The sequence below is a fragment of the Homalodisca vitripennis genome, chromosome 8 (assembly GCF_021130785.1).
Source record: "Homalodisca vitripennis isolate AUS2020 chromosome 8, UT_GWSS_2.1, whole genome shotgun sequence".
Classification (NCBI taxonomy): Eukaryota; Metazoa; Arthropoda; class Insecta; order Hemiptera; family Cicadellidae; genus Homalodisca; species Homalodisca vitripennis.
The window spans coordinates 19,360,716-19,379,808 of NC_060214.1; the positions used below are offsets into that span (position 1 = coordinate 19,360,716).

General features: G+C 36.5%; 1 protein-coding gene across 2 annotated transcripts; it reads left to right on the plus strand.

Moving 5' to 3' along the window:
- Window positions 1-2,454: 2,454 nt before the first annotated feature.
- On the plus strand, window positions 2,455-14,821 carry LOC124367394. Of its 2 annotated transcripts, none has more exons than XM_046824173.1 (6): window positions 2,455-2,637; window positions 4,693-4,747; window positions 6,630-7,009; window positions 10,924-11,134; window positions 12,258-12,504; window positions 14,449-14,821. In XM_046824173.1, exons 2-6 carry the CDS (start codon window positions 4,708-4,710, stop codon window positions 14,720-14,722), a joined length of 1,152 nt encoding a protein of 383 aa, XP_046680129.1. In that variant the 5' UTR covers window positions 2,455-2,637; window positions 4,693-4,707; the 3' UTR covers window positions 14,723-14,821. The 2 variants fall into 2 exon arrangements, with proteins under 2 accessions (XP_046680129.1, XP_046680130.1); XM_046824174.1 differs by having other exon boundaries at window positions 2,458-2,607.
- The last annotated feature ends 4,272 nt before the right edge of the window (window positions 14,822-19,093 follow it).

Sequence of the window (19,093 nt, forward strand, 5' to 3'; positions counted from 1 at the left end):
AGGGAAAACTCATGTGCGGGTGACACCGCCATCATAGCCCGCACATCCGATTACATCCCAGATCGTCAAACATTTTCGACGTCTGATCACGTTCGATAATCTGGCACGTTATCTGAGGTCATGAAAGTACCGACCGGAAATGCCCCTGGACATCAGTGCGGGCTTCAGTTGTGTCTTTAGCGAAAATAGCAAAATATCCCTTGAGATAGTACCGTACCTCAGATTACGTAAACGCTCATTAACTTTTTATATTTATAATACATACGTATGTATTCCCTACTTATATCACGTAATAACAATTATTATAAGGACACAGCAGCTTCCTTATCGCCGACTCGCTTGCTTTTATAAGGCAGAAAACAAGATTCGATCACCCTAATGACATCTAATTTGCACAGTAAGTCAAATAAAGTTTATCTTTAGAAATATTATAGAATTTTTAGGTCCCCGGTAAAAATTCTTCCAAAAATATTTGTCTCTGGATAATAACAAAGTACCTACACTCCATCAAACTTCCAATAAAATTACATCTTCTGCATTGGAGTTGTGTTACTAGGGGAAGATTATAAGCGACAGAATGAAATCCATAAAATGTAATTTACACTAAAGTGTTTCCTTTCAAAATAAAAAAAACTTTGCCTTATTTAAACCCCCCCTCCTAGTAAATTTTACGTCTGGAATTAGGCCTACATCCGTATAAAATACAACTGACCCAAGAGCTCTAAGTTTATGACCATAGACAACGCAGTTTGTTCGCCGAGTGGGCTTTGGAGTGTTTGTAAGAGGGCTCTAATTTCGGGCGAAAATTTATCTTCAGTGACGAAGCGCATTCCTTGATGAAAGGCTATGTTAACAAGCATAATTAATTACCGTATATGGGACAACGCCAACCAACATTAGGTTCACCAGGTAGCGATGCATCCACAAAAAGTTACTGTTTGGTGCGAATTTTGGACTGGCGGTGTGATTGGTCCGTATTTTTCTAAAACAACATTGGTGAGGCCATCACTGTTAACGGCGAACGCTACAGAACGATGATAACAGATTTCTTATGGCCCAGATTGAATGATATGAAAGTAAACGACATGAGGTTTCAGCAGGACGGCGCTATGTGCCATACAGCGAACGAGACCATGAACATTTTGCATGAACGATTTGAGAGTATGGATACCTCCCGCAGAGGTGACGTGAATTGGCCACCTAGATCGTGCGATTTTAAGCCCCTTGACTTTTTAATGGGGTTTTCTGAAATCGTAGATCTATGTCAATAGGCCTCAATCAACCGATGAACTTAAGATCAACATAACCCAGGTCATCGCTCAAATCTAACGGGATTTATGCGGCAGAGTAATTTAAAATTAGACCAATCGAATCTGTATCATTGTGAGAAACCGCGGTGGACATTTGAACGATGTCATATTCCATACATAATAACATACATGGGCCTTTCATATGAAAGATAAATTTCGTTAATATACCATACATAGTTTGGTTTATTTCATCTCAATATCTATCAGCTCAAAATGAAAAATCCTATAATATTAATTACTTCTAGTAGTCGGTTTATTATTAAATGGCAACGAGATTACCTTCAACAAAGCAGGGGTAAAATTACTTGCTATAGCTTGTTAATAACTACACTCAATGTTGTAGCCAACTTACATTTATAAATATAATTTTTGTAAATTAAATAAAACAAACTCACGCAATTAAATTAACAAACAGTAAAACACATAAGAAAGTTGTTATGAAATTTACTATTTTAAAAGTTTTGAAGCAGCTGTTGTATACAATAAATCTTTTGGCTACAAAGAAAAATAAATTACTGTAGCCTATTAGCAAAACATAAACCGTACTGACACACTGTCGTGCAATTTTTTCTTCCCAGCTAACAGTGATTTTTAATAGGTATCTCGAGCTCAGAATTTTTCCTGACATATTTAAGTTTAGTTATGTTGTGCCTATTAACATATCTGGTGGTCTCAACGACGTAATAGACCTATCACCATTCAGCCAGCACTTGAGAAAGTTCTCATTCAAGAGGGTTTTTGCGAAGGACCAGAATGGGTTTCTCCCCGGAAGGCCAACTTCTACAAACATCGTGCTCTACGAGAGCTACATATCTTCAGCTTTTACAAAGAATTACAATGTTTGATGTTGCATCGTCTACATAGATTTCGCGAAGGCCTTGAGATATATATATTATATATATATATATATATATATATATATATATATATATATATATATATATATATATATATATATATATATTGAAATATACAGTATATTGTAATATTGAAAATCTGCACTCGCATAATAGTTGTCTCTCAATTTGGCATATAGCTTTCACCAGCTGTAAAAATCTATAAATGTATATACTTATAATGTCAATGAAGTAAAATCCTCTATGCAATATGGAAGTCTGAATACAAAGCCCTATAAAGTATTCAGCATGGGAGGGAAACAACTTAGTTCAGTAATTCAGTTGGTGTTGTCGTGTTTTGTTTGTCACTTTTGTCAGTGTACGGCAAGTAAAGATTGTCTACAATTGTCAATTGTAACAGTATTTTTACAAATGTAAACAGTTTTATTCGTATGTGAAACGCAAGTTGGTAATGTGCTCATTGTATTAAGGTATTCCACTCTACCTACAGTTCCTTTCTGCTATACAATACAATATATTATATTTATTGTCAGAAACATAGCATAAACGTCACAATAATTTCATATTCATTAAATTACTAAAATTACATTCGTGTCTCAATGCTAAGACCTAGTTTTAAAAAAATCGTAGTTAGTTAACATTAAGGATATTGTCAAACAGTAAAATTAACCTAATAGAATAACTTTGGATGTCAAGACCCCTGTACCATCACACAATCTGATTGATACTGTGAGGTTGTCCATGAATTCACCAAGTGTTTATTTTATTTCTTCAGTTAGCCCATTTAGAAATCTTATGCCGGCTTAAAAAGGAAGTTACTCATATCTTCTCAATTTAGGCCGAGCAGGTCTGAGATTTTCGTGATACCTTGTATTGTAGTTGTGAATGTCTTGACCTCGAAACATTTGGTTCTTAAATTGGTAGTGAATTGTAGTTTACAGTAAGTAATGCAAACATGGCAATGTTAGTATTTTGAGATCCTCAAATGAATTCCTACACAACTCTCTAAACTTTTGTTTGGCAATAATTCTTATAGTTGTTTTCTGCAAGACAAATAGGGGAGACTTTAATAAGCGGCCTACACTCGTTATTCGGTTGTTTTTGTTGAATTGTTCGATGTATTATCCAACTTCAATATGAAAAAATCATACTGAATAAAAGTTATAATAGATTACCGTAACATGAACAAGCTCGTTTATTACAATTTTAAAAACATAAATTTAACACTAACATTACAGAACAACAAAACCACTAAGGCCTAGACTTACAGATCAAAGAAACTTTACAATATTTATAACTTGCCCAGCTTGATAGCAATGAGTAACAGCTTTTGTGAAATGGAGGAAAGAATTCACCCCATGGGTTACCAGGAGCCAAACGTACATGTTGAAGCCACTTAAACTAATCTCGTCACTTCTGAGAAATATCTTACATATTTTCCTCATATTCATCGCCATTTCAATCTCAAAATATTAGTTACTTCTTGCTGTTTATTGTTTACATTAAAACTGCTATAAGTAATAAGGTGAAACCATATGCTAAGTTAAATAAGTTATAATATCGAATTTATGCCTTCGGATAAAAACATTGAATAATTCGTTAAAATAACTGAATAACGAGTGTAGGCCGCTTATTAAAGCCTACCCGACAAATAGTCTGTGGAAGTCACTATTTGAACAGCCACCCCACAATATGAACTAGACACATAATCTTTTCTGTTGTAGGATTAGATGAAGGCAAGCCACATGTCTGTTATTTTTTCAAACATAAAAATTTTAAAGTAACAATATATTTCATTTTTCATTATGTTTTACATGAAATCATGATGTAACGAAGAGATGATACATTAAAATTTATTATTTGTATCCTACTTGCACCACCTGTGGACTCACCTAGGCCTACACTGTTTAAAGGGAAGAATTGAACACATTCACTGCCAACCGAATTATATTACCCTATTAGTTGGACTGCACTTAATGGAATAATTTTACTTTTCTAAGTTAAGACACTAAAAAGTTCAGTTTTAGGGATAAAAGACAGCATTATTAAGAAAAATGTTTTATTAACTATTTTTTCGAACAAACTCAATAGACCTGTAAACGCATCTTTTAGCTCATAGTATCATACCTATTATATTATGCGTTAATATTTCATATCACATACAGCACTTGATCATTGTAGTGGTAATATTACAAATAAAATTGTTCCATTCTCCATACAGCATATTTATATCTATGAATGGAGACATGTAGTAATTTAACACATGTTTTATACTATTTACTCTTAGTTTTTGCTAAGCATAGTAACTCGCAAACAATCACATAATTAAAAAACAAAACTGACACACTTAAATTAATGATACCTTTTACTCCCGTGATTGACCACATACTAGGCATGTAAGCAACCGATCAGAGTACAGCAGGTGCATATAAAGGGATGTAGTGCATATCTGTATGCAGTGCATGAAGGGTATTCTTGTGGATTTAAATATTTTTAATAGTCATACGTGTTTTTTTTTTTTTCAGTAAATTAAATCAAGAATGGATGGTGAAATCGGACTTCTTTCTGACGAAATGTTGGGTAAGTGTTTTAATTAGTAATGTGAGCATTAGTAATTGATGTTATTAGTAAGAGCCAATATGAAATAACTTACTCTTTGTTCTCGGATTGGCGTTCTCACTGTTCTTACCCACCGCTCGAATGACCAGTGTCACTGCTCACGCTGTTCTTAACGACAGTTCGTCATTTACCTTGGTTAGGCTTCTCTCACCTATTCAGAATTATTTTCATTACAACTGCAATGTTTACATGGGGCATTTAATTTGAAATAATATAATTAATTGAAACAAATTACTAACATGCAAGAGATTGCACTCGCGCCAGTTTGCCGCAATTTTTGAAATTCTGTAGTAGGCTACTATAATGATTAAGTAACAATATCAGCAACTTGGAAATTAGTCTCTTCACCTATATTTCTTAAAAAGATCTTGACATTTGTTAGTCTTTTATTCACTGTGTTTTCAAAATAATAAAAATTTGCTGTCCTTTGCACCCAATTTGGTAACACTCCCTGGTACAAACATTTTAATTTATAAATACAGTTACTCGTTTATAATACATTCAAGTTACATTTTTCATTTTCCTTTTTATTAGATATATTTTCTTGTAAAATGCAAACTAATGCTTTTTTACATACTTTAAAAGTACATGCTGAAATTTGGTCACGCGCCCTCTCGCGTAATCTAAATCTTACGGCAAATTGTACAGTTACTTATAATATGTTTTTATTGACACAGTTTAATTTGAAGATAATTAAAAATAGTATGTCATTCAAACTAATCACATGACTGTTTGAGAAGAATTTCTATTGAATAAAAATAAAAAAAATTATTAAAAATTAGCGAATGGCTTTCACATGACCTCTTGTGTCCAGGAAGAAGGTGCAACTTCAAACATGTCTTATATGAGTAGACACAATAAAATGAATTACAACATACCTTTGTGTAACATTTGAATGTGGAACGAGATACATATTAATTGACTAATAAAATAAATTATATTCATACAAATTGAAACTACAACTAAAATTAAAACAGCACATTGTAACACCTACAGCGACAATGAGAACAAATCTGTAACATTAGCTATGAATAGCACCAATGAGAAATATGCTTTTATTAATATATTTCCGTCGTCACAATGCTGTAAAATGTGAAACAGATTTATCATTTAGTTTAATGGTTATTAAATAGGTTGCAGCACTTTACAGCCATCCTAACATAAATTAGGTATTGCTAAACACAGAACGTTTTACTTCTCCAGTCTCACTGGCCACGTGAGACAACATAAGTAGATACTAATGAGACTTGGTGCGCAAATAGCTGTAGCCTGTCAGACTGGCCACATGATTGCAGAGGACAAACTACAAATACTGTATTAGACTGTAAAGGGTTAAGTTAATAATGAATTTACCGACTACCTCTCCGATAAACTAATCACACAGTCTCCCACCGGTGAGAGGCAGGCAAGTCCAGACATGTTCGGTATTGCCCACCGTTGCAATGAAGGTAAAACGCTCCATCTCAAAATCCTAATCTCTATAAATGGATTCCAGTATGTATTTGAAGACTGGCAGAAATGCTATGTCAAGTGCATTATATTCAAGGGAGACTATTTGAGAAAGTTCATCAAAATACGAGACGGAATAAAGGTATGTTGTAAAAAAAAACACTCTTTATTGAATAGTCTTTGTATTTTGTACATTTCAAGGACAAAAATATAAACGTCTCTGAATTTTCATTAGTTAATACGAGTTACTTGAAACATTTCTAAAAAACATATTTTCTTGTTTATTGGCTTTTTTATTTGGTATCAATAATGTGATATAAATTAACCTTAACTATTTAAAAATGACTGAAAACATAGTTTCTAACATAAGAGCAATTAATTTTTGTTGTTTCAGATCTGTCTTTAAGTTTTGAAAGCACTGCAGAATTCGACTTGTCATTCCAAAGAAAATCTCACATATCGGATAACATTTTTCAAAATGGTGACAGATTATTGAATAGTATAGATAACTCGTTGAGTATACAAAAGAATGGTACTGCTAATACAACAAATTACCAATCTCAGAATGATTCGCATAACTCAACGGGAATGTCTGAAGGCTTGTCACTTTATTATAAACAATCCCCTTCAACCGGCAAGATAAAAGAATTGAAACAAGTAATGTTGGAGGCAAATGAAGCCTATAACCTGTGGATGTCTAGCCAGCTGATACTGGACAGCGTTAAGATGTGCGAGAAACAAGTCGAAGGCGAGCTCTCTGACCGAGTCAAACAGGTAAGTTCTTATTGGAGGCTTCCTAGTAATAGAATATTTAATTTATTACTGCCAAACATCTTCGCTGTCGATTCCAGTATGTTAAACTATTGTCAGTACATTTATTTCCGGACATTTGCCATCGTTCAGTGAAACAAAAAATCAGTATCACTACGTTTCGAGATCTGCAATCTGATCTCTTCTTCAGGTAAATAACTAAACTAATACATAATTACTAAGTAGGTTAAAATAAATAAATCATACCAAAGCGTTGTGGCAGGCCTAAGTCAGGAATCACAACCACCATGTTGTTTGTGAACTTCACTAACTCTAAAACATGCACTTAATAAAAAATTATACACAACACTAATCATTAAAATTGTTGACAAACAACATGGTGGTTGTGATTTCTGACGTACGCGTGCCACAACGCTTTGGTATGATTTACATAGTGATAGTGATTTTTTGTTTCACTGAATGATGGCAAATGTCCGGAAAAATCCTGTTTCCTTCACAATCCTTCCATCGTCAAAAATAAATTTCAAACAAAGAACATTTATTACATTACTTTTCAAATGTAACGTACATCCTTTGGGCACTAGGAGTAAACAGCAGAAATTGGGGAAGAGTACGATAAGCAGACCTGGTTTTCATATTAAGATATATTAAAACCAAGTCTGCTCATTGTAGTTTGTCCAGAGATTATTGCATAGGATTCAGCTGTGATGAATAGTTGTACACAAGTGTTGAAAAATGTTGTAAATATATATTATTTGACATCCATGTGCTTTTTGCAGTACCTACATAAGTATGATACACTTTGATACTCGTTTATAATAAGTTTTGAATATCCTAGATGAGCATTCAATGGTTATAAGTTGGGAATGACGATGGCCGAGTGGTCTAAGGCGTTGCACTTTTTATCAGTACCATCGACCTTGTACTGTATCGACTCTCTCCCTTATTATGTTTGATAAGATCCTCACACAGGCCAATGGGCCGTGAGGACAGACAGAATAAGGTTTAAAAGGGGATTAACCTTTCCTTAAAAAGAAAAAAAAAACGGATTCTGTTCATGAATTTACTATGTGACTGCCATCCATTAAATATTTCAGGTAAAAAGCAAAACGTTCACTCAAGTGAAAAGAGATGTTTCTTAAGCTTAACTTTAAAATGGCGGCATTTAAGCAATTTAAAGTCACGGGGTAGACCGTTGTATAACCTTAGTCCAAAGTGGATCCAGTCTGCAACATCAATTTGATGAAGTGAAGTTGGTCATTCTGCCAAGTGCTGCGGCAAACGATCTCGCTGTAACTGCATAGCCAGGATCCTGCTGGAACAGCACATGGCTATAAGGCAGCAAGTCTGCATCCTACATATGACATCCATAGTCTTGAGTCCTGCAACATCTCCAAAGGGTGATACGTGATCTCTTCAACAGATACCATATACAAATCGAATTTCAGTATTATGCACTCTATGAATTCGTTCTGCATCTTCCTTTGAGATGCTATTGCGGTGTGCAGGAAACAGTAATAAAAAAAAAGCAACACAAGAGATGGAACAAGACGCAGCTTAACGGACTCTGGAAGGATGGATCTAAGCATATACATGCCTCACAGTCTCCCCAGCGCTCTCTGAGAAACAATTTATTACCTGGTTTTATTTTTTTTATTTATTTATTTTTTTTTTGTTCTCTTAGGACAAGAAGCTTATAAATTGCACTTAGTCCTGTAAGAACCTTTGCGCTGCTTCCGGAGTGATAGGATATTCAGGATGGGTAAGGTTATGGAGTAGAGGCCGCCTCCTATTGAGATCCATGAGGAAGAATTAGGGCACTACATCTCAAAGTCATGTCTCCCTGGAAGAAGGGGAGGCCAGCTCTGAACGAGCCTCTACAGTCAAAGTAGGCAGGGGGTGGCACACCCTTGTTGAGGTTAACAAGAACCTCTGAGGTAAGGGAACAAACCCCACCAACTCCGACTGTCATCTCCCACAGTAGACTAGACCTATCGAATTGCCCATGAGCCCCAGAATCTCAACATTTGCGGTTAGTGATATGCCACTACTGGACATCCATAAGGTGGCCCAGATTGAAGTGGCACATCGGTTTTTGCTGTGGTCAGTGGTGGGTTCAACTGGTAGGTATAAACCAGCCAGAAGTGATCCCTACTGGGTTTTGTTACCTGGTTAGAAGAACCTAAATCACTGTCCAGCACAATGCCAATCATCTTTACAGTGTCTCACTCAAGTTCTCATTGCTAAGCTTGATTTATACATTGCTCTCTTTGATACATTGAAACTGAACTGTTGTTGCTATGCAGAGAATAGTGCATTTATTAGTGTTCAGCTAAAGACTATTTCCGTACCACACTTGTATGCTCTCCAAATCTGAATTTCCTCCAGCAATAGCTTCCCCTAACCCATTCAACTCAAATGGCGTAAGCAACTGGCAGCCATCGACAGTTTTCTAGATCTGATGTGTACAAAGTGTAGAAGAAGTCATCGTATCTGAAACACCATATCAATCTGAAGTAAAAACGTTTAATATTTTGGTATAAACTCGTCATCAGGATATAAAAATAAAATAAAATATTAAATAGGACTGTAAGAATACAACTAATCAGCACAGGAACAAAATTATATTCAGCTCATACATACAAATGTCTGTGACACAATAGTATCAAATTTAGCAGCTGAAATAACTGAGCGGTTTGAAGTATAATGTGCTTTATCCCTCTCCCAGGCAATTCCACAGACTGCCATCAACTGCTTTATCATTGTTCTCTGCTTTGTGCTGCCACCATACAGTTACTTTTGGAATTGCTAATGGAAATATCTATTGGCAGTATTGGATTCCTTGTTCTTTGCATGTTTGTACGCCAAGTCATGAATAATGTATGAAACATTTTATTGATTTCTTTATTGACAGTGATTTAGTTGTTTTTCATCAAAATTCCTCCCAACTTTTTTTGATGTTTTATAAAATTACTAGACCTGCTTGTAACTTCCTCCAGCTACTGTTTTACTGCTATATTGTTTTGTTGTTTTTACACAGACATGTAGTTTTATTTTCATTTGACAATACAAACAAATATTTCTTGTACAAATGAGTATTCATTTAGATTTAGTTTACTGTTTAGGTTTAATAATTTTTCAAATACCACCATTTTGTAGAGAATGTAATAACATTTACAATTATGTATAATATATAATAATTTTGTTCTAATAGAGTTTAAAATAATAAAAAGAGGAGTGTGTTGCCCCGTGACGGATCGGCCCAATCAATTCAGCCCAGCAGCGCCTGAGGCGCATCACGGTAATTCGGCCAGGAGAGGGTTAATAAAAATGCATTACTTGCAGTTTTACATGACAATACGGTTATAATTTGTTTTTACTATTAAAAACAAGGATGCCAAAGTTTAATTTGCCTTAATATTCAATGTTTTTTTTTGTAAAGACTAACTTTTTCAGTATGTTTGGTAAATCAATAAATTTTTAAAAACATTTTCCATTTTGAATTGAGTTTTAGCTCCAGTTCACCTTCCTTTTTGTTGCAGTGCCTGGTATCTGATGCTGCCTCAGACTTGACTCCTGGAATCTGTCATGTTCATCTGAAGAAATCAAAGAAAGTTGGCGACGAACAATGAGACAGCCACTTCACCTATTCATAGGTGTCTCTGATGTCAAAAAAAGATAAAGGTTCGTTTTGAGCTTCTTCGTCACCGACTTTCTTTTATCTCTTCAGGCGAGGAGTCAAGTCAGATACCAAATGCTGCAATAAAAAGGAAGGTGAACTGGAGCTAAACTCAATATTCAAATTGAATTAACCCTTCCTACCATAGTAATTTTCCAGTTTTACATGCCATTTCAGTTCTGTATAAACAAAACTATTTTCCTCTTTGTCAGGCTGACAAAATTACTTTCTCTTCTAGATTCGAGCCAGTGCCAACCTGAAACAGTTAACTCAGCTCAGGAGCAGGAGTGGAGAGGTGTTGAACATACTGGGTCTTGAAGAGGCTGACGTTGAAGCAGAAGCCAATGAGTCGTTGTCCATTGCAGAAAGTGGTGAACTGAGAGATCGAGTTGTCACAATTCTGAGAGCTACGGTTCACCGGTTGAGTACTCAAAGGAAGGAGTTGAAAGGTTGGGGTAATATTCTACCAGAATTTTCTTTTTCGTTAAATTTAACATTGTGTTACTCAATTTTGCCGTAACCAATTAAAAATATAACCCTCAAACATGTCTACAAATTTAAGTTTTCATTCTGTAAGTAATAGACCCTCTCACGGATGAATTACTATTGCACACTTTTGGCCCCTTTCCCTCGGGGAAACAACCAATAATTTTCTAATTTTATCAATTCCATCTAAACAAAATTATTTACAAGTTATATATTGTGGTGTATTAAATTCATATTAATTTGTTTGTATTATAAAAATTAATAATCTTATTAGGGTTAAACACCTGAAATAGGAAATTGGATTTTCATATAATCTTTCCATCTATGTAGTACATAATGAGCTAACTAATGTTAAAACTATGAAAACAATGTCTTCATTAAAGGTTAGTTAAAGCAAATTGCAGTTAAGTCCAATAAATTACCTGGCTAGCAACTGGAGTTGTTTGTAATACAACTGCCACCATAATTCCTGGGTAGGAGCACAAGGCAGAAACATTTTGAGGAAATAAAAACAAAATTACTGCAAATTGATTATTTCATTAGTGATTCAAAATACCACCACATGATGGCAGCACAAAGCAGAGAGATATGATAAAGCAGATCATGGCCAATCCCGGCAGTTGGTGTTTATGGTGATTGCCCGGGAGAGAGTTTAATGATCAGTTTTGTCACATCATGTTTAGTTTTAGTTCAGTTGACGATGTTGCCATTTTTTCTAGCCATGCTAGATGCATAAATGTGTAATGTGACAATAAAGAACTGTTAAATTTATAAAGTGTTATACTGATCAACCGACATCAAAATAAAAAGTTATTATAAACAAAGACTTGCCTACAAAAACAATATCAGACTAAGAAATAAACAGGAGCAGTGCACGTACAAAATAAAGTGGTGTTTTAAAATGTTTAAAATTTTTAACAAGATTATGCTTTGAATGGTTATTACTAATAAATAACTACGGCATATTATGCAGAATTCAAAGTATCATTCACAGCAATACTTTTGTATTTAATTATGAATTGCTCGCAATAGTTGTGCTGTGAATAAATGAATTAAACAAATCAATTCTGTTTTTCTGTTGTGTAGGAGTGCTGGGTGTCCACTGCCAGAAAGTAACACCTGCTGATAGTGTATTATGTGAGGAACGGGAGAGGTTGGCAGTTCTGCACCACCAGGTGCGGCAACAGCTGGAGCAGGCAGGCCAACTGTTGGTAGATTCGAACAGAACGATGCAGCAGTTGGCACAACTGGTGCAGTGTGCCACACAGGATCTGAGGGTTGCCAGTTACGTCTCGCTCAAGGACAAGGCAAAATTTTTGCACAACAATACCAGGTACTGAAGACTCTTGGAGCAATTAGAAAAATTTTAAAGTAGTAGTTAATAAAAAACACTTTCCAATATTATTTTATTTTTTGGATAAGGGCTTTCGAAACAGAAGGTTTCATCACCAAGCGATTCCACCTTGGCCAACTGTTGGTGGATTCCAACAGAACGATGCAGCAGTAGATCTGAGGGTTGTCGATGTATCTTACTCAAAGACAAGGCGAAATTTCTGCACAACACCACTAAGTAAAGTTTCTGAAATGTAACAAGTTTCGCTATCAGCTAGAGGAAACTGGATGTCAATAACCCCCCCCCCCCCCCCGCTGAAAGACAAAAAAAATGTTTCTTCGCAAGAAATCTAAGTACAACGGACTAAACTCAAGGAAACTTGCCACGATTGGCTGAGCATCAGCGGAGCTTGAAAAAAGCATCTCATGAGGGGCTGAAAAAATATAATTTCTGTCTGTCTGTCTGTCCAACACGATACCTCGACAATGAGCCAATGGTGTGACAGTCCATTCAAACTGTTACATTCACTTTGATATAGCCTATATAACACCAGACCTAGTGTTTTTGAAAGTTCAAGTTCTCTGCTGTTGAAAACAAATAAATATTACTGCAGATCATATATTGCTGTTTTAAGTCATTTTTTCAAACGAGTGACATAGTTACATTTGTTTAGTTACTGATTCATTACAGTGGGAATATATGTTTTTGAGTTCTATCCAAACAGCAGTATTCTGTAGAAGAATATGAACCTCCCAATGTACCAGACTGCTGGTGAATCAGGAGAGGCAAGAGAAATCTTCTTCCTATCCTACGTCAGATAAAGACGATTACTTGATTGGTAATTCTTCTGGGCGGATGTTTAGTTCGTTAAAGGGGTTTGAAGCACATTCAATCACCCAGTTGATTGGGACTATATTCCCTTAAGTATAAAATTGATTAATAGTCTTCCAATAACTTGGAGAAAACTGGCTGTGGAGTTCGGTTGTAGGGTTGGATTCATAGTCTATCAATACACATAGACCATTTATTTATTTATTATAGACCTGTTATAGACTATTTATTTATTAGTTATTGTCTACTCTATTGAGAAGTGGATTTGTCAGAGTTTGTGTATTACTATTATTCAATCTGGAAACATGACATCTTAGTGTATAGAACCTGTGATCTGCTGTTCTCTCAGTACAGAAATTGTCTGGCTGTCTACTTCAAAATAAGTTTCTTATGATCATTTAATTTCACTTTAATTTCTCGTTAAATCTAAAGTAAATAGTTTTACAATTGTCTTACCAAGTTCAGAAAAGCCGTTCAAAAATCATTGGTAATTACAATGAAACAAACAAAATTGTTTTTATCAAGTCCGATGAGTGCATTCCTTAACATTTATTTAGTCTGCAGAAGTGTAGTTAAAAAATATCTCAGTTGCGATATCCGGCCTGGTAACAAACAATAAATCATTTCGTAACCATACGTTTTGTAAGGAATAGCACATTGGCAACCTCGATGACTTTCTCCTGCACGTATTCCGAAGGTAGAGGCTACAAAGAGATGAATTCTTTGGTTTCCCTTCCACCAACTTTGCCCACCCTATTTTTAGAAACTCATTCCAGTGATGTCTTGGGCTGTATTCTTTTTACTTTTTCAATAAGCCAAGATATGAATTTCAAATAAAGTTTATATTAGTATAAACGTTTGCTGTATTTAAAAATTTCAGGGGAAAACAGCATAATTTTTAATCGTTCCATAGTTGCATAGTGCCTACAAAACGCAAACCTACCACAACATTGGTAATGCATTGCTAAAAATAACCTATCCCTTGTATTAAAATTCAATATCTGGCTTTATCATTATCTGGCCCAACCAGTGCCACGATACACCGAATATGAGAGGTTTTACTGTACGTTTAATGTATCAATACTAACACATTTTGCATGTTTTATGTTGCAGTATGCTCAAGCACAAAATGGACCAGGAAGCTTATATGAACCAGAACCACACAAAGGCCATCAACACTCTCGGGGACAACTTAAAAACTGCCTTGAACAGTGCGAGTGAACAACTGAAGAGCCTTCAGAAGGCACTGGGAGAGTACCAAAAGAAAGAAGAGACGTCCAAAAGATACAGAGAAATCGTCTCCGAGTTTGCCAGAACCAAGAGACATCTGCATCACAAGTACCAGACTCTCAAAGTTCTTAACGATCCAGATGTCAGTTTTTCTTGAATATATCACCAATTGTGTTCCATACTACCCAACGTTAGAGGATACTGTTATAAATGATATAGTTTTATATTTTGTACATTATAACTTTACACTGTTGTATTTTATTTCATTTACTCTGAAATAAACAATTATATCTTATCAAAAATGTAATTCAAGCCCTAACTGCCATGCCTGTGTTATCACATGCCAAATAACTGCCTCGCTACATGATGCCTGGCAAGTGTAAGATGATAAACATTGGCCTCTAGCAGTGTTTATGTGAACTACATCAAATCCACAGTCCAGTCCAAGTCGCTGTGACTGTGGGGGGGTGGATCCCCCACATCTTTCAAGGCCTCTGCCGGTTAGGCTTTTGCCTTGTGTCTCGAGGGTCAAAGCCCTAGTAGCTTTCGCTACCTGTCAGTGGGGTGAAGTGTCGTGGTGCAGTCGAAGTTGTAGTTAAATTGTACATTACATTAATTGTACATAAATTTTGGGTATAGAGATTTTGCTTTTCAATATCCGATTACATACCACACTCTTAATTGCACTAAGGTTAACTGTGACTGTTTGAATATTGAGAGGGTAGATAATTTTAATTACTTAGGATTAATTTTGGATGACAAATTAAACTGGAGCGAACATACTCTTAATCTTCATCGAAAAATTTCGCATACACTAAGAACTTTCTACTTTTTGAGACGCCTATGTGATCCAAATTTATTACGAACACTCTACTTTTCTTTAATTCAATCTAGGTTGCAATACGGGTTAATTTGTTGGGGAGGTTCGTATAAAACATTAATGGATAGGTTAAGAGTTTTTCAAAATCATATAATACGTATAATTTTTAAATAAAAAACCACGGGACAGTTCTTTTCCATTATATTGCCAACTACAAATCTTACCTATACAACACCTTTATGTGTTTAAGGTTCTAAAATTATTCTACCTGAGAAGTGGAAATGACGGAACACATTCTTTGAGGTATGACACAAGAAATGTAAGTCGTAAAATCTTTAGAATTCCTAAAGTCAACAAAGAATTTTTTAGACAGTGTTTCCTCTATTCTGGACCAAAATTTTTTAACATTTTACCTACAGAAATAAAAGACATAAACAATTTAAAATTATTTCTTCGTAAGTTAAAACAATGGCTTTTTGAAAACAACAATACAATTTTGTTTAATTTTGTACTAAAGTAAATGCTCCTGTTGTGTTGTACGAATCCTCTTATCTATTTTTTGAAAGTTAAAAAATTTAATCTTTTTGTTTCTTTGGTTAGTTTTATTTACTATTTTTGTTCTTATGTTGTGTATGTCGGCTACTTGATCCTACTCGTTTTACCTTTTTTATTTTATGTTGTTGTGATACTATTACGTTTTTATTCTGTCAGTGATATTGTGTATGATATTCTGCATCTTGTATTGTATAGTATTATAGGTATTTATATTAGGCGCCCAGAGAGTGGCATTCTGGCTGTTTTTTATTAAATTGTTTATTGTGAACTGAACTCACAACAAGTTGTATTATTACTTTGAATTTAATTTACATGCAGCTAACCACATTACTGGCAGCGTGGTTAGCTTATTCTTAAGAAACTCATGTATATTTTTGTATTTTGAAATTTTATGGAAGAATAAATCATTATTTCATTATTTCAGTTGATGTCATCAGTCATCCATGGGAAGACGCAGTTGGGGGACCTCCTGGGCGCGAAGCTCACGGATGTAATCCCACGGTGAGGACTCTGCAGCTTCCTCAAGGCTCGATGTCACGCCTTCTATGAAGCTCCTGATGGTAGGGACGTTGGACGAAGCCCTGACTACGGTGTTCCTCACGAACCAGGGCGACCCAGTGGCCCGCCGGAGACACGCTCTGGACAGCGAGCAACTGCCTCCTTGCGGTCTTGCAGGTGAAGGTGGTACCATGCTGGGGCCGCATATGTGAGCACTGGTCGTATCAGAGCCGTGTAGAGCAGGATCTTCGTCCTGGTCGGTAGCTTCGTGGAGTTGAGCAGGGGCCGATGCTGCCGAAGCCCTTCCTCGCTTGGCCACAGATCCTCTTGACGTGGGGTGTGAAGGTCAGCTTGGAGTCCAGGAGTACCCCCAGGTACTTGACTGAAGTCTTCCACGGTATGTCGTCGCCGTTGAGTGACAGGTGACGGCCGTCCGCTTGTCTTCTTGTCCTTGTGAAGCTTATGGCTTCACATTTGTCAACGTTGACCTTGATCCTCCACTTGGTCAACCAGGGCTCCAGTAGGTGCAGCTGCCGCTGGATGTAGAACCCAGCCATCCTCAGGTTGGCAGAAGTGGCCGTGAGGAGCGCATCGTCCGCGTACAGGGAGAGCTGCACTCTCGGGGCGACCGGAAAGTAGTTTGTGTACCACAGGTACAGGATCGGGCCGAGGACTGATCCCTGTGGCACACCAGATGTCACTGGGCGGGTCGTGGAGGTGGAGATAGCTGCGGAGCAGCCGGAAAATCCTGCCAGGCAATGGAGACGATGACAGCTCGAAGAGCAGTCCCTCGTGCCACACCTTGTCGAAGGCTTTGCTCACGTCTATCAGGACCGAAGTGGAGTGGTGCTTCCTTCCTACAGCTCCGGTGATGTTGTTCAGGACTCTGCGAAGCTGAAGGGTGGTGGAGTGGCCGGTGCGGAAGCCGAATTGTTCTGTCCTGATAGACGTGAAGAACTCAGGGAATCTCGCCAAGACGATCTTCTCCAGAATCTTGGAGAGCACAGGCAGGAGGGAGATCGGCCTGTGGTTCTCCGGGAAGAGAGGGTCCTTGCCGGGCTTGGGTATCATGATCACCTTGGCATCCTTCCAGGTGGTCGGGAAGTGAGCCATGCGTAGGCATGAGTTGAAGATGCAGGTGATCGTGACGATCACCCAAGCCGGCAGGTTCTTCAATGCTGGAGTTCCTAAGGAGTCCGGGCCAGGGGCCTTCTTCGGGCGAAGGCGGCGAATGTAAATCCACAGTATTGCTGTTCAATAGCTACTACACTCTGGCGGTCAACTAAGGAACTATCACGGAAGCACATGGTGAAATTTAGCCTGGACGTTACAAACATAACATAGCCGTTTATTAGTTCTTTCAGTTGTGTTTTTGAAGTTGTTACTGTATTTTTTTTTTTCTTTCAATTGTGGTTGAGTCGCTATAACAGACATTATTTGTAATAATGGTAAGGACGTTTTATTAATTTTATATTTGTCCAGAATGATGCGTTGTTTTGAGCTAAACATTCAGCAGTGTGTAAATTTTCTACGAATGATGGCGATCGGGATGTGACTCAATGTATTAGCCGTGATCTGACATGACGAATCAGGAGGTTCTGGTGACAGTCTGGTAAATGAAGATGTTGCTGAAGTTGATCATGGACTGCTGTCTTAAATTTATTGACTACATGTTACAAAATTTAATTTTAAGGTCGTTTACAAAAAGTACATATCTATAGCTAATTTCCGTGTTGAGCTAAATTGGTTGAAAGGAATTATTGTATTAGTCTTTTACGAAGATCGTGGAATTAAAAATGTTAGCCAAAATATAAATTAAAAAGAAAACATAAAAATAACATACAAACAATTTCCTGTCAATACAGGAAATTCCTCAATAGGCAATACAAGTATTTTATATATATATTAAAGGCATTACATGTTTACATAGTAGACTCATGTTATGTTCAATGAATATTGAATTTGATAAGAAAGTCTATGATCTTTTAAAAAATGTATTTCAGTACATAATGTTGGTAATTGTTGCCTTAATTGTTTTGCTACGCACTTTGGTTCTCATAAACCTAAAGCACTTGATAGCATTTTTCGTACCTAGCTATGAATCGTATGTAAAATTCCAGTTGAACCTACACTGGGCACAGCTAAAACCTATGTGTAAATGTCGTCTGGGCCACTCCATGGATGTCCATTACTAACTGCAAATGTAATATTGCAGTCAAAGGGTTAATCAGTAGGTCTAGTTTAATGTTAGCTTCAACATGAGGGAGTATTGTCTTTTATCCGCTTTGACTGGAGAAAGCTGAAACAGAGCTAGCCTGCTTCTTTCAAGGTGACATGATTCTCTTTTTCTTCCTCATAGAATCTTGACAGTATATGGCCACCCTTCCTGCCTTACTTGCTTGAGTACTGCATCTTTGACCAGACTAGCTGGATAGATTGCGTCATTGGACTTAAAATTAATAAATACCATATTAAAATTAAACTAGGCAAGATGGCGGTACTACACGAGATTTGAGGGGTCCATTCCTCTAACTAAGCAGAAAAAAACGCATCAAGAGAGTAAAATGATTTGTAAAGTAACCATAATTTAATTTTGACTTCAAATTCATTTTTCTCCCAACGTTGAACAGCCTCAGGGAGTTTGTTAAACATCCT

Excerpts from the sequence above, each read along its gene's own strand:
- LOC124367394 (XM_046824173.1), top strand. The coding sequence starts at position 4,708 with ATGGATGGTGAAATCGGACTTCTTTCTGACGAAATGTTGG. Across the intron at positions 7,010-10,923 it reads TCTCTGACCGAGTCAAACAG|ATTCGAGCCAGTGCCAACCT; the intron begins GTAAGTTCTTAT and ends TTTCTCTTCTAG. Across the intron at positions 11,135-12,257 it reads TCAAAGGAAGGAGTTGAAAG|GAGTGCTGGGTGTCCACTGC; the intron begins GTTGGGGTAATA and ends TCTGTTGTGTAG.